The sequence below is a fragment of the Erigeron canadensis genome, chromosome 9, assembly GCF_010389155.1.
Source record: "Erigeron canadensis isolate Cc75 chromosome 9, C_canadensis_v1, whole genome shotgun sequence".
Taxonomy (NCBI): domain Eukaryota; kingdom Viridiplantae; phylum Streptophyta; class Magnoliopsida; order Asterales; family Asteraceae; genus Erigeron; species Erigeron canadensis.
In genome coordinates this window covers 6,258,883-6,274,399 of record NC_057769.1, presented here as the reverse complement: position 1 = coordinate 6,274,399, position 15,517 = coordinate 6,258,883, and the positions used below count along the sequence as shown (strand labels likewise).

At 28.5% G+C, this 15,517-nt stretch overlaps 1 protein-coding gene across 1 annotated transcript; it reads left to right on the top strand.

Annotated features, from left to right (window-relative positions):
• Positions 1-3,550: 3,550 nt before the first annotated feature.
• Positions 3,551-7,232, top strand: LOC122583100 (protein FAR1-RELATED SEQUENCE 5-like). Its single transcript, XM_043755537.1, has 5 exons — positions 3,551-3,749; positions 4,371-5,187; positions 5,576-5,834; positions 5,928-6,527; positions 6,609-7,232. Exons 1-5 carry the CDS (start codon positions 3,551-3,553, stop codon positions 7,230-7,232), a joined length of 2,499 nt encoding a protein of 832 aa, XP_043611472.1.
• The last annotated feature ends 8,285 nt before the right edge of the window (positions 7,233-15,517 follow it).

Below are 15,517 nucleotides of genomic sequence, written 5' to 3'. Positions count from 1 at the left end.
CTTGGTCTTAGATCAAGTAGCCAGCTGAGGCCCTATTTGAGGGACCTGACGGAGGGGATGTTGGTTTGGAGACCTTTGATCGAACCTTGATTCCTTATGGTTTCAAGGTTCTAACTTTTGAGCGTGTAGGCATATGTGTTATCATTTTTTTTTCTGCAAAAGTGTGCGGGGTCTAACTTCCAGCATATTGTTCACCTTAGATGTCATTGTTGCAATTCGAATCATTTATATCTAACACTTTTTGCTCTAAAAAGAATATGAACATCATACAAATTTGTTATTATCATCAAACTTGTCATTACTAATGGCATCATTTTTTTAAACTATTCAAATATAACGATTAGAATATTTTAGTTTTAATGACCATATTTGAACAATACTAGTAAGTTGCCGTTTTTTGATAACATATGAAAGTTTCATGTAAATTAAAAAATACGATGTGTATATATGAATATATTTAAAAGTTTGATAGATGTTTTGATCAATAAAAATGCATATGTTACAACTTACAATTGTATACATTCATAAAAGTACATTGGCATTTTGAATTTTAAATCTTGAAGAAAATTACTTGTCGAATCAAGAGTGTAGCTAGGTACATTATGTGGATAATTTTTATTTTTTGTTGTAATCGACTCATTTTTCGTGTTTTGTTGTAACTATCAGGGAGTCAGGACAAACAATTAGTAAGATTGGCTCGTTACACTACTCATTGATCGCCAAATTCATAAGTTATAATTTTAGTTCACAGGCCTAGAATGGTTTTAAGGCTTTTTAATTGACCAACTTAAAATATTCAAATTCATATGCCCAAAGAGTTTTAGCTCCGTCGTGTCCTATTATGAACAAAAAATTGTCATCACTTTAAAAATAAAGATTAAAGGTTCGATCCTTATTTTTTAGAACAATGTCAAAAGCTCTTTTGAAAACAATATCTTTTATCGTTTTACAAGGGTAACATCATAACTTCTCTATACGTTCTAAGTCACGGAATTAGGTACGTTGATTGTTTTTCTTTTATTCTATTTATTTACGAATTAAATATATGTGAAATGTCTGTGTCGTGTGTAGTGTGTCACGGAATTAGTAATTGGACCTTTTGATCAAAGTTAATAATAGCTTGGTTCATCACTTCATCGTATCTACAGTAAATATGATGAAGTGATAGAACCAAACTAACTTTGATTAAAGGGTCCAATTACGGATCAAGAGCTCAAGTACCCAATATAGTTTGGTAGCTCATAAATAAGTTGGATCACTTGATCACTAGAGAGCCCATCTAAGCCCAATATATATTATAATGAAGTGGATAAAAATAATTTTAGTAACACATATTTGATCGAAAACTTGTTATAAAAAATTTTATTTTCTTAAATTATGAAATAGTGTTGCTTTTTATAAAAGAAAGTCAAACTACATTCATACAAATTTAGTATTCTTTTACTCACTATATACGTTTATAAAAAAAGTTTCGATATCGTTAATACTGACAAATCTAGTAATAACTTTTTCTTTAAAAGTTCACGCAAATTCAATTCAAAACATATCTAGAAAATTATTTGTACAACTTATCATGTTATACATACACCTTAACAATTCACAAGTAGGCATAATAAGGGGTAAGAGTGTAATAACAAGAATTACAATTTGAATTTTTGGAAACAATGAGCTTTCGACTTGTGACACCTCTTATACTTGACAGAGAGCCAAATTATGCGCGTGTGAAGGAACTGATAAGTCAAAACGGCTAAAATTACCAAAACATAAAATACAAAAAAATAAAAAGTAAACGAACCAATATAAAAAGGTGTAGGGAAAGTTAGGAAACCAATGACCAAATTGAACTGATAGATAATGCCGATGAAAATTTATTTGGGATTAATGGTTGAGAATATAATGAACTATCTCCGAATGTCTATGTTATGAAATGATTTACTCGAGTGTTTATGTTATACAATGAACTCGTTATTTTGTTACATAAATGTATGTTACCAACTGAAAATCAATATTAGCCGGTTTAGACTTAATTATTCCACGTCAGCTGCCAAGTGTTTTATAAAATCAGTATATAAACACTTTTCCTTCGTTGTTCCCTCTCATTCTCTCTCTCTTACCTTCCCTCCACTTCTTCTTCCCTCCATTCTTCTTTTCCCTTCATTGCTTATTTTCCCTCCATCCTTTTCATGGTTGCTTCTTTTTTCTCATCAACAAACCAGACCCATCATTATGTGTATTGTAGTTAGTGGGGCAAAGATGTATATCCTTACATCCTGGACAACAATAAATTATGGCAGAAGATTCGTTTGATGCCCAAAAGTAAGGTTTATTTGATTTTCACTATCTTGATGATGAAAGTGGTAAAATGAGATTTATTTGTTGATAACAAATTGCAGGTGAAAGGTGGTACTTGTACAAGTTTTAGGTTTCTTGATGAAGAACTTCACCAGGCTCTGTTTTTTTATTTTTCTACCTCATCCCCTGGTTTTGGTTTTTCATAATATTTTCTTAAATTCGTAGTAATAATCAAAATAAACATTAGCTGGACCGCATGACCTCATAACATCAAAGAAAACAGCTACATCTTTCTGACCCAATAATGGCAACATGTGTTCCAAACTAGAATCATCAACACATTAGTATAGACCAGTTAAAGGATTACTAGTTTCGATCTTAATGAAGTGCACCAACTCATCATAATTTACCTATGGGGTAGTGGTAGTCATCATCTTGTAATCAATATAACTAAGAGGGTCATAGACGAATGCTCTATCATAAAAAAAAAAAAAAAAAAAAAAAAAAAAAACCGAAGACATGCTTCGATTACTCTGGATATGAAGAAAAAACTTATAAAATCCATAAAAATATGAAGTAATATGGATATAATGAGATTTCATGCCTCTAATTTCAAGAAACAAAGATTATGTATGGCTATTACATCAAAGATGAGTTCATTTTTTAGGGTTTATTTTATGATTTTATGGTTGATTTTGTAAGAATTTAGGCTTTATTTTAGGGTGAAATGGTGGTGTGTGGATCCCAATGTAATGATATATGTATAGACCCATTTTAAAAAAACCACGTAATAACGTATGGTCAAACTTGGTCAAAGTTCAATAAAATCAAAATGGTGACCGGAAATTGGTTGTTCAACCGGTAACATACATTTATGTAATAAAATAATGAGTTCATTGCATAACATAAATCATTATATAACATAAACATTATGGGATAGTTAATTACATTATAATTATAGAGATGTACTCATGTGAAACTACAAAAAGTGGTGAAACCAAAGGGCTGCATCTCAGCCCTTGGATCAAAAGTGATCAACGATTGTTATTAAAAAAAAAAAAAAAACAACACGGAGGGGTAGAAAGGTAATTTGACAAATTATAATTTTCTTCTTTCTCCCAAAAAAAAATAAAACTCAGTTGCTTCATGAAAAACACTTCCACCTTTCCAAAATTCTCCGATCAAAATAACAAAAAATCAATCAATATTTCCTCCGAAATCTCCGGCAACAACAACGGAAACATATTTAGCGAATTCAATGGAATCGATCGATCCTAATATTGTAACTCGATCTCCGGCGAAAGCTCCGTCATCATCTTCATCGAATTCGGTGGATTCAATCAATCCAACTAGATTTCCGGCCAAAGCTCCGTCAACATCAACATCCAATTCAGTTGATGAAAGAGAAATAATTTCGGAAGTAGAAAATTATGCAGATATTTCAAATATATTTTCCGGTAATTTTAATCTATTTTCTTCTTTATTTTAAATTTTATCATGAATTTTTTTAAAATTTATTAGGATTATTTATGAAGATTTTAACTAAAAGTATGTAGTAGAATCAAATATGATTATTCATGTTTCAAAGCACATGTGTTTGGTAGTTTTAAGTTTAGGATCAAAATTGATTTTGTGCAGTATAACTGTTTATCTTTGTGTGATTTCGTGTATTGAATCAAATATGATTTCGTAAATTATCTGTTATAGATAAAAAATTTTGTTCAGAATCATATTTGATTAATTATTTGTATCTGTAAAATCATATATGATTTTGTATGTACTTTCTATAGATTTTTATTTTGTAACTTTTATTAGTTCAATCAAATATGATTTTGTATTGACGTTTTACTTACGTGTGATGTTATTCCTGTAATCATATTTGATTTTACACGTAGATTGTGAAAAACATATACAAAATAAGCTATTGAAAATCAAAAATGATTTTACACAAAATCATATATGATTTTGTTCAAGTTTTAGGTTTTAAGGTATAATTTTCTATCTAAGACTATCAGTGTAAAATCAAATATGATTTCGCATTGAATGCACTTATTTCTGACCTGTATATTCTAATACAGTTCCCGTGCTGAAAGAAACACCTAAAACAAATGTTACTCAAACATTCCAAACGCCGGACGGATCGCAGTTTTTTGTCCCAATAGTTGATTACAAAAGACAACCAGTGATAGGAAGAAACTATGGATCACTTGAAAGATGTCGTAAGATGTACCACGAGTATGCTTATTATTCTGGTTTTGAAATCACAAAAGGGAGCCAGAAAACTAATTTGTCGGGAATAGTAAGACAAAAGTACTATCTTTGTCACAGAGCTGGAGAAAGAAAGAAGGTTAACATAGATAGTTTAGAAAGAAATGAAAAACAAGTTAGAAAAAGCAGCATGGAATCCACTGGATGTAAAGCTAGAGTGAGATTTGACTTGGATTACTTGAACGAAACATACATAATAGCTGATTTCCATGCAATTCATAATCATGAATTGGTTCCGCGAGAGTATAGACATCTATGCAAAACAGATAGACAACTAAAATATGCAGAGCAGCTATTTGTCTACAATGCCTCCATCTCAAACGTTGGACCAACAAAAGCTCATCAACTGTACAGTAACTTGAAGGGAAGCTCGTTAAATGTAAACGGGACAGTTGATGATTTCAGAAACTGGAAGAGGGACCTAAATGTGTACATCAATGAAAGTGACGCTCAAATTTTAGTTAACAAAATGATGGAAATGAGAGAACATATCCCTGGTTTTGCATTTGAGTATAAGGTTGACAACTCTGAATTGCACTCACTCTTTTGGGCCGATAATGTAGCAAGGCGTAACTATGAAGAATTCAGTGACATAATGTCCTTTGATGCAACGTATCGGACAAACAGGTATATTTTTTAGTTTTTAAATAGGTTTATTTGCATAGAACTCGTTTGCCTTGTCGCAAATTTATACATCAATCATATATAAATTTTTCATAGTGTATGCTTAAAATCACTTTATTGTCTATATGTATAAAATGATATATCATTTTGTATAGGTTTTTTACACCATATATGTAAATGATTTTAAATGGTTTCCCAAATGTATGAGTAAAATCATTTATGATTTTAAATATTTGTTTTTAAAATCAAATATGATTTTGCACATACAGATACAAAAACAGAATTCTGTATAATCTCTATACATAATCAAATATGATTATGAACATAAAATTAAACAATAACAGATTACGAATTGAAATTGATTGTACATGAATATGGTTTTTGATGACAGGTACAACATGATGTTTGTCCCTTTCACGGGAATAGACAACCATAACAAATGTGTAACCTTTGCTGCTGGGTTGATAAGAGATGAGAAGCAAGAAACATACACATGGCTCCTAAAATGTTTCATGGATAACTTCAAGAAAGAGCCAACAATGGTGGTAACAGATCAAGACAAAGCCATGGAGATTGGAATAAAAAATATATTTAAGACTGCAAAGCATAGGCTGTGCATGTGGCACATAACACAAAAACTGCCAACAAAGGTGACGTCTGTTATCAATCAAAAAAGGTGGCACATACACTGTTTTTCTCATTTATGATTTTTTCAGTGAATAATCAATTTTGATTATATACAGATAAGAGAGGCAACTCCAAGTATAGAAGATGAAACTGAGAGAGACTTCAAGAGCAGGTTTGACAGTATAGTTTGGAATATTCACATGGAACCAAAAACTTTCGAGGAAAAATGGGAGAAGTTGATGATTGATTTTTCATTACAAAATGACAATTGGTTCAAGTATATGTTTCAAATCAGATCAAAGTGGATACCAGCTTACTTCATTGACACTCCAATGTGTGGCTTGATGAGAACAACATCAAGGTCAGAAAGCGAGAATGCTTTTTTTTCTCATTTCACAAGATCAGCGTCAAATCTGGTGAGTTTCATGAGTGGATTTGAATCAGCAATGATGAAACAAAGGTCAAAACAAGAAAAGTTAGATGCTGAAACAATAAAGAAGACTCCAATATTGAACACAAAACTCAAAATAGAAATGCATGCTTCAAAACTGTACACAAAAACAATTTTTGAGATGATACAGAAGGAAATAGAAGCTGGTCTATATGATTGTTTAGTTGCCCAAATGACTGCTGAAGAAGAGTGTCAAATTTATATCATTAATGAGATGTTAAAGAGGAAAGTGAAAGAGACTGGACAAAATGTGATTCAGTATAAGGTAAAGCTTTTATTTTATTAAATAAATGTTATATTTAAATCAAATTTGATTCAAAACTGAAATAATTTTATGTCAATGAAGGTATTGCATAACCTTGAGAATAGTTCTGTTATGTGTACCTGTAGACACTATCTCCGTTTAGGTCTCCTTTGCCGACATTGTTTTAGTGTTTTGAAGAACAATAATATAGATGAAATACATGCACAATACATTATGAGGCGGTGGACAAAAGGCATCATACCACCTGATTTGAGATCAAGCAGAAACAGATTTGACAATGGAAATGTTGGTACTCAAAAGATGGTTGCTGAAGCAAGTTCAGTTTTTGAGGACTACTTACATCTTGTTGTGAACGATGATGAAAAACTTAAAGAGTTTCTGGAAAAAGTCAAATCGTTGAAGTCAGAAGTTGAGGCTGATATGGCAAACCAACCACCAAAGAAAAAAAATGAAGTGATATCAAGAATGATGGGTGTTGAAAAACCAGATTCAAACGAAATAAAAAACCCTCCAGTTGGAGTGTATAAGGGATGTGGAACTGTTAACCGTATAATGGGCGGTAAGGAGAAAGGACTAAAAGAAAACAATAAAAGAAAGAGAAAGTGTACTACATGCGGAGATACGAATCACAACAGCAGGACATGTGGAAAAAAGAAACAAAAACTCAATGAAAAAGTGAATACTGAAGGAGCTTCAAACAATTAGACAAGTATTTTATTTCTTTATGACAAATATTGTATTCATGGATTATAGTTTTAATTGGTTGATCAATTGTCTAGAGATTGTGTATTAAAATTTGGTTCTGAAATATGATCAATTTTGATTTCTTCTTTGATAAATTCAAATATGATTTAGAGAATGTTTTTTCATATGGACTTCTTTTAAATGTTTCTTTTTTTCTAATATTATTCTCAAAATCAAATATGATTTTGAATGCGTTTTTCGCACACTATGCGTAAAATCAAATATGATTCTGTGTATTTTTCAGACAATATGCTTAAAATCATATATGAATTTCTATAACTTACTCACACAATACGCTTAAAATCAAATATGATTTTGTATACCTTTATTACACTGCTTAAAATCAAATATTATATTCATTGTTAACAACACATGCTTCATTGAAAGAATCGACATAAGACAAAATAGTAAGATGAGTAACAATCTATCTTTAAATAAAATCCAATTATGATTAATTTTGTTTTCTTCTTTGATAAATTCAAATATGATTTAGAGAATGTTTCTTCATATGGACTTTTTTTAAATGTTTCTTTTTTTCTAATATTATTCTCAAAATCAAATATGATTTTGTATGCCTTTTTCACACAGTATGCGTAAAATCCAATATGATTCTGTGTATTTTTCTTACAGTATGCTTAAAATCATATATGATTTTCTATACCTTACTCACACAATACGCTTAAAATCAAATATGATTTTGTACACCTTACTCACACATGCTTCATTGAAAGATTCTACATAAGACAAAATATTAAGATGAGTAACAATCTATCTTTAAATAAAATCCAATTATGATTAATTTTTTTTTCTTTTTTGATAAATTCAAATATGATATATAAAATGTTTTTCCTATCGAATTCTTTTAAATGTTCCTTTTTTTCTAATATTATTCTCAACATCAAATATGATTTTGTTTGCTTTTTTCACACAGTATGAGTAAAATCCAATTATATGTTTTTCACACAGTATGCTTAAAATCATATATGATTTTCTATACCTTACTCACACAATACGCTTAAAATCAAATATGATTTTGTATACCTTTCTTACACATGCTTCATTGAAAGATTCTATATAAGACAAAGTATTAAGATGAGTAACAATCTATCTTTAAATAGATTTAGAAAATCTATCTTTTAAATGTTTTTTTTTTTTTTAATATTATTCTCAAAATCAAACATGTTCTTTATACCTTTTTCACACAGTATGCGTAAAATCAATATGATTTTTATACCTTTTCACAAAAGACGCATAAAATCAAATATAATTTTGTATATGTTTCAACATATGGACCTCGCTTGTATATTTCATTGAATAGTTTATTCTCAAAATCAAATATGATTTTTATATCTTTTTCACAGAGTACGCATAAAATCAAATATGATTTTCTATATGTTTCTACTTATTGACTCCACTTGTATATTTCATTAAAAACTTTATTCTAAAAATCAAATATGATTCTGTGTATATTTTTCACACAGTATGTTTAAAATCATATATGATTTTCTATACCTTACGATTAAAAACAAATATGATTTTGTATACATTTCTAACATAACATGTTTAAAATCAAATATGATATTCATTGTTAACAACACATGCTTCATTGAAAGATTCTACATAAGAAAAAATATTAACATGAGCAAAAATTTATCTTTAAATAAAACAACAGTTATAAAAAATATTCATAAAGGTCTTCCTCCTGATTCAGTGAAAATCTATATGTTCAACTAACTCGTTATCAGATAATTCATTATGAATGTAATTAGGTGAAGAAACATCTACACCAATCAAATTTGATGGCAAAACAAATCCTTTGACTTCCAAACGAGACAGAGCCTGCAGATTTTGGTCATTTTAAACAAATCAAATTTGATTTCTAAAAATACATATAACAAAGAAAACAGATACAAACACGTACCGCATAACAAGAAACACTTATTCTGACATGTTTCACATGTTGTAGTTTTATTAGAAGCATTTTAAGCAACTCTTCTTTATCATGCTTGCGAGCCATCGGAAAAAAAACGTGGCAAAACATAACCTAATTCCGCTTCGAGTATACAAGATACATCTTGTAACAATATATTTGAGATCCACAAACTACCAATTATTTTTAATGATGATATAAAAGGAGCATTGATAGTAAGATACGATCGATCGTCTTCAACAATATAGCCATCTAAAACCAATTTCTTAACACTAGTGCAGCTAATATCAAGCAATTCACCAATACAAGAACGTAACGTCAAACTGTTTAACAAAGGGCTTCCAAACATAATATTAGCAATCAAATTTTCATCTAATTCTGAATTTTCTATAGTTAAATGCCTAAGGTTGCTCCATCTTATAGAAACAGTCGGATGAAGAAGACAGAAACCTAATTCAATATTTGTGAAATGTGAATTCAAATAAAATGATTGAACAACGATTGAGAACTGATCTTCATCTTCCACATATCTCAGATAATTTTGAATTCTTTAACATTTTTACTAACAACAAACTCTATCCAACTATTGATATAAGAGACAAATCAATTATCAAAATTAGCATCTAATTCAAACTTATTTATAATTCCCAACTCATATTGATTTAGGGTTTTATCAATAGCAACATAAAAACTTAAAAACGGTTTATCACAAACTTCAAAAACATCAAAACCATGAATAGGAGAAGTATAAAATGTAAAATCATCAAGAAAAAGACAAGGAACAGATTTCCAAAGGTGTTCCCATCTTTTAGAAAGAGTACCTGTTCGAATTGAGAATTTAGTTTTATCCAAACGAGATAGAATTTGATCAGTAATTAAAGAATTAGGTAAGCAACTTAACCGATCTAACATTTCATAAAAATCAAATTTGTTAAAATAAATTTAGATATGTGCGTATATGTGTGTGTGTGTGTAATTTCCTTTTTTATATTTTCTTTATCTTTTTGGATTGTATCATTTTTGTAGTTTTCCTAAAAAATAAAATATATCAAAAATACTAAAATAATCTTTAATTATAAAAAATATAAGTAATGAAAATAAAAAATGATTTAAACTAGTAGGCGACGGGTGCATTCTAAAACCCTAAATGCTCAACCCTAAAATGCTAAAGCCTACAAGAGGGGGACAGGTGCATACGGTACGCTTAGGGTTTAGGGTTTGAAGTCGTAGGGTTAGCCGGCTACAAAGTAAAACTCGAGGAGAAAGTTACATTCTAAAAATTTAACCGTTTGAAATCATATATGATTTTAAACATAGTGTGAATTATCCATACAAAATCATATTTGATTTTATTCATACTTATATAAAATCATTTTTGAATTATCCATACGAATTATTTTACTTATGAATGGGGGATAAGATATACAAAATCATATATGATTTTATTTATAAATGAAGACAAAAAAAAATGAGTTCGATATCATTAATCGTATTCAAAATCAAATATGATATTAGTCGTAATTAGTCAAACAAGTATACAAAATCATATATGATTTTCTATAACTATTACGCATGTATAAATAAAATCATTTTTGATTTTCAGTAGTTGATCTTGTATAAGTTATGATTCTGTATGGAAAGCATATAGAAAATCATATATGATTTTAGTCGTAATTAGTGAAGCAAGTATACCAAATCATATATGATTTTGTGTAGGACATTTAGGTAACTTCCATATCATTCATAAAAAAACAATACGAAATCATAAATGATTTTATGCATCATTTACGAATCTTATGCAAAATCAAAAATGATTTTACAGATACATTAGAGGAAAACGATAGAAATCATAATGATTTTGTATATTTCATGAGCTGAAAACCAAAAATAAGTTGCATAATAATATAACCGTTTAAAATCATGTTTGAAATCATATATGATTTTAAACATAGTGTTAATTTATTCATACAAAATCATTTTTGATTTTATTCATACTTATACAAAATCATTTTTGAATTATCCATAACAATGATTATACGTATGCATTTGGGAAAACATATACAAAATCATATATGATTTTATTTTAGTTAAAGCAAATGGCTTCCTTAAAGAGATCATTTATAAAATCAAAAATGATTTTTAGCATACACTTTCATATTCGAAATCTATAATGATTTTACAAATGTGTTAAGGTAAAACAATACAAAATCATATATGATTTTGTTTAGAACATTGAGTCAACATCAAAATGAATTCCATAAAAAGATACCCTTTTAAAATCATATATGATTTTAAACATACAGAGTTAAACCCATTTCATCATAATTCGTGAAAATATTACATCATTTATCATTACATAAAATTCTAAAGCAAATAATAAACATTAAATCTAATACTTTGGAGCATAGCTTATAAGTTCTTCAACAATTTGTTTCCTTCTTCGAATATAATTCTCTTCCTTGTTGAATTTTTCAATCTTTTCTTCAAATTCTTTCCTTTTTTTTTCCATTACATTCTTGAGCATTGAAACCCAGTATTTTTTTTCTTCAACAATCTCTTCGGATATTGGAACTAGATAACTACAAAAAAAAAAAAATTAAAAATTTAACAGTTTTTATAGTATATAAGAAAATTATTTTACATATAAAAAAGAGAAAAGAAAAACCTTTTCATAACAGTATCATGTTGACGATTTATATCATCAATTTCTAGTAGAATATTTTCCATTTCATTAATAAGTATAATAGATCGGTCTTTAGCATTATTTATGAATTCGGTATGCTTTCGAATATCTTGGTTGTAGTGATCACCCCTCAAAGAATAGTAGTTTCTGATTGAAGTAATTGGCACTTTTAGGGATGGTGGACGTGGCAAAACAAAGGAAGGATCCATTTTTGATATTTTATCTAGAAAGATAATTTTTTTTTAAAAAGGTTATTTCAAAGAATGGTTTATATAGAGAAGTTAAGTACAAGAATATAACGGTTAGTATTCAAAATTTAAGAATACAACGATTGTTTTTTTTTTTTGAAATGTCAAACGGTTATGTGCATTAAATACGTATTCAAGTTTTTATTTTTGGTTGTTACATAATTACGTAATCAAATTTTTATGAGTAAATTGTGCTATTCAAAATCAAAAATGATTTTAAACATTAATAAGGGAAAAACTATAGAAAGTCATACATATATTAATATGTGAATCATGTAGAAAGAAAAATGAGTTTCATACAAATAAACCTATTTAAAATCAAAAATGATTTTAAACGAAATGTTTAAAAACCAATAAGTGGTATCATATTCTTTAATTCATAAAACTGTTGTGAATCATATATGATTTTACACATATCTTCTCAATAAAATATATTAAACGTAGGGGTAGTATTGTATTTTTCACAGAGTTCATTATATATTTCTTTTCCCCGCATATTCGTTCATCTTCACACACCTATACGCAAACGCATACAAACATAGGGTTTCTGATAAGTTGCATAAAAATATAACCGTTTGAAATCATATATGATTTTAAAAATAGGGTGAATTATCCATATAAGATCATATATAATTTTTTATAGGTTTCTGATATGTACAACGTTTGTTTTGTATATCATTTAAAAAGAGTTACATAGAAAGAAAATCATATAAAATCAAAAATAATTTAAAGCATGAAGTTTATATCTATACAAAATCATATATCATTTCATTTATAAATATAGACAAAAAAAAATGAGTTTGATATCGTTAATCCTATTCAAAATCATATATGATTTTGTGTAGGACATTTAGGTAACTTTCATCTCATTCATAAAAAAACAATACGAAATCAAAAATGATTCTATGCATCATTTAGAAAACCTATGCAAAATCAAAAATGATTTTACAGATACATTAGGAGAAAACTTTAGAAACTCATTTATGATTTTTTTTATATTAAATAGAGTCAAAACCAAAAATAAATCGCATAATAATATAACCGTTTGAAATGATATATGATTTTAAACATAGTGTGAATTATTCATACAAAATCATTTTTAATTTTATTCATACTTCTTGAAAAAATAATGCTTTTAGGAGGAAAAAATGTTTAAAAACCCATAAGTGGTATCATATATGATTTAATCTATAAAAATGTTGTGAATCATATATGATTTTACACATATGTTCTCAAGCAAATATATAAAACGTAGGGGTAGTATTGTATTTTTCACATAATCCATTATATACTTTTTTTCCCCCCAAAATTCTTCATCTTCACACACGTACACACAAACGCATACAAACACACACTAAAACCGGAGATTGATTTTGATCTCTTTTTCTCTTCATTATACTTCCATTATATTATTTCTTACCGTCGTACCACCGATACAAATCTATTATATCCTACCGTCGTACAATTATTTCCGTCCCTTGTACAATTCCTCCACTATCTCCGCACTTCCGTAAAATATTATATTTGTTATCTTAAAAAATCATGGCTGAACAGTCTAAATCGTTAAATATGAAAAGGAAAAATGTTATTGATGATTCTGAAAAGTCAATTTCAAATTCAGGTACATTTAATCTTTATTTATTCATATTTTAATATTTTTTTATTTTATATGATTTTTTTAGGGCTTTAATTTATTTTTTTAGGTTTTTTTTTTTTTAATTTTTAATTCTATGCTTGCAATCCACTGATTATGTAGTTAACTATTTCCACTGAATCATATTTGATTATTTATAGAGGTTTTAATGGTATATGTTTTTTTAAATCTATGTGTAAAATCATATATGATTTTGTATATAGATTTTAGTTTTTTATCTTTCATTCTACAATCAATTATCATTTTGTATTGATGTTGTTGTTAGCTGTGTCCTTATGCCTACAATCATATTTGATTGTGTATATAAATTTTAGAGATATAGGTTTTTTGTAACTGTATGTGTAAAAACATATATGATTTGGTATATATATTTTTGAATTTTGTAACTGTATGTGTAGTATCATGTTTGATTATAGGTTTATAGTTTATACAACCCAATATTTGATCATGTATAAAAATTTTAGAGGTTCTGTTTTTGTAACTTTATGAGTAATATCATGTTTGAATTTGCTATTTTTTAAGTTTATGTCTAGAATAAAAAGTTATATTATGTTGTTAGTTATTTGTGTTATCCAAATATAATTTATTTAGTTTTGATACATTAAACATATTATGTAGATGATGAAAATGTCAATTTGTCGAAATTAGAAACGATGAAGAAAGGAATTGTGAACTGGCTGTTAAAAGTAGAAGAGTTTCAAAAAAGAAGAAGGTTGTATTCGCTGATGATAAAAATCAGAACGATGATAGTGATGATAATGATAATGATGTTTCATGTCCTCAAAAAGTTAAAAGGAAATACAACCTTCTTGGTTTTCAGTTTAAGTCAATTGTCATCAGGACTGCGCCATCTCCTTTCGCTAAAATGATGTCCTCACTTAGTATATCTCAGAATAAGATGGTTTGTCAAATGGGATTAGGATCCTTACTTGGATTCTCAATAAGCGAACTCAACCCTAAACTTGGGCATTATATAGTGAGTTCTTTTAACGGCTCTTATATTAAGACTTTGAAAGGCAAAATTTACTGTAACCGTGATGCTGTATCTCAAGTTTTTGGGATTTCGAAATCAGTTGGTCTTGCGTTCAGTTCCTTAGAAAAGACACATGAGTTTGAAAAAGTTTGGGAAAAACAATTCAAAAATCCTAGACTGATAACAGCAAAAGACATTGCCAATGTGATGAGTTACGATGTGGCAGATTACATGTTCAAGATGAACTTTCTTATGGTGTTTTACAACACGATGATAGCTTGTGAAAGTGATGGTCATATTTGTAGGGAAGTGTTGAAATATATAAAAGATGACACCAAAGTTGAAGAAATTGACTGGTGTGGTGAGTTGTTAGAAGCTTTGAAAGTTAGTAAAAATAGATGGAATCCAGAAAATCCATTACAAAGTGCATATGCTGGTCCTTACACATTTTTATATGTAAGTAAATTTTTCTTTCAACATTGACCTAATTACACCTATATATTAATGTTTGTATCATTTACACTTTTTTTTTGTTTTATTTAATTTTTAGTTGTTGTATCTTGATCGTACCACATCTGACTCCCAAGACTCAACCCGTCAATATCCAATTCATAAGAATTGGACTGATGCTAACATACAAGCTCGAGTTGTTGAGGATATGAGAAATAAATCTTTCGGTACATTTGATATTGTGATGCCTTCTGTGGACAAAAGTGAAAAACAAAAATGTAAGGAGGATGGTGGCGAGAAGGACTTAA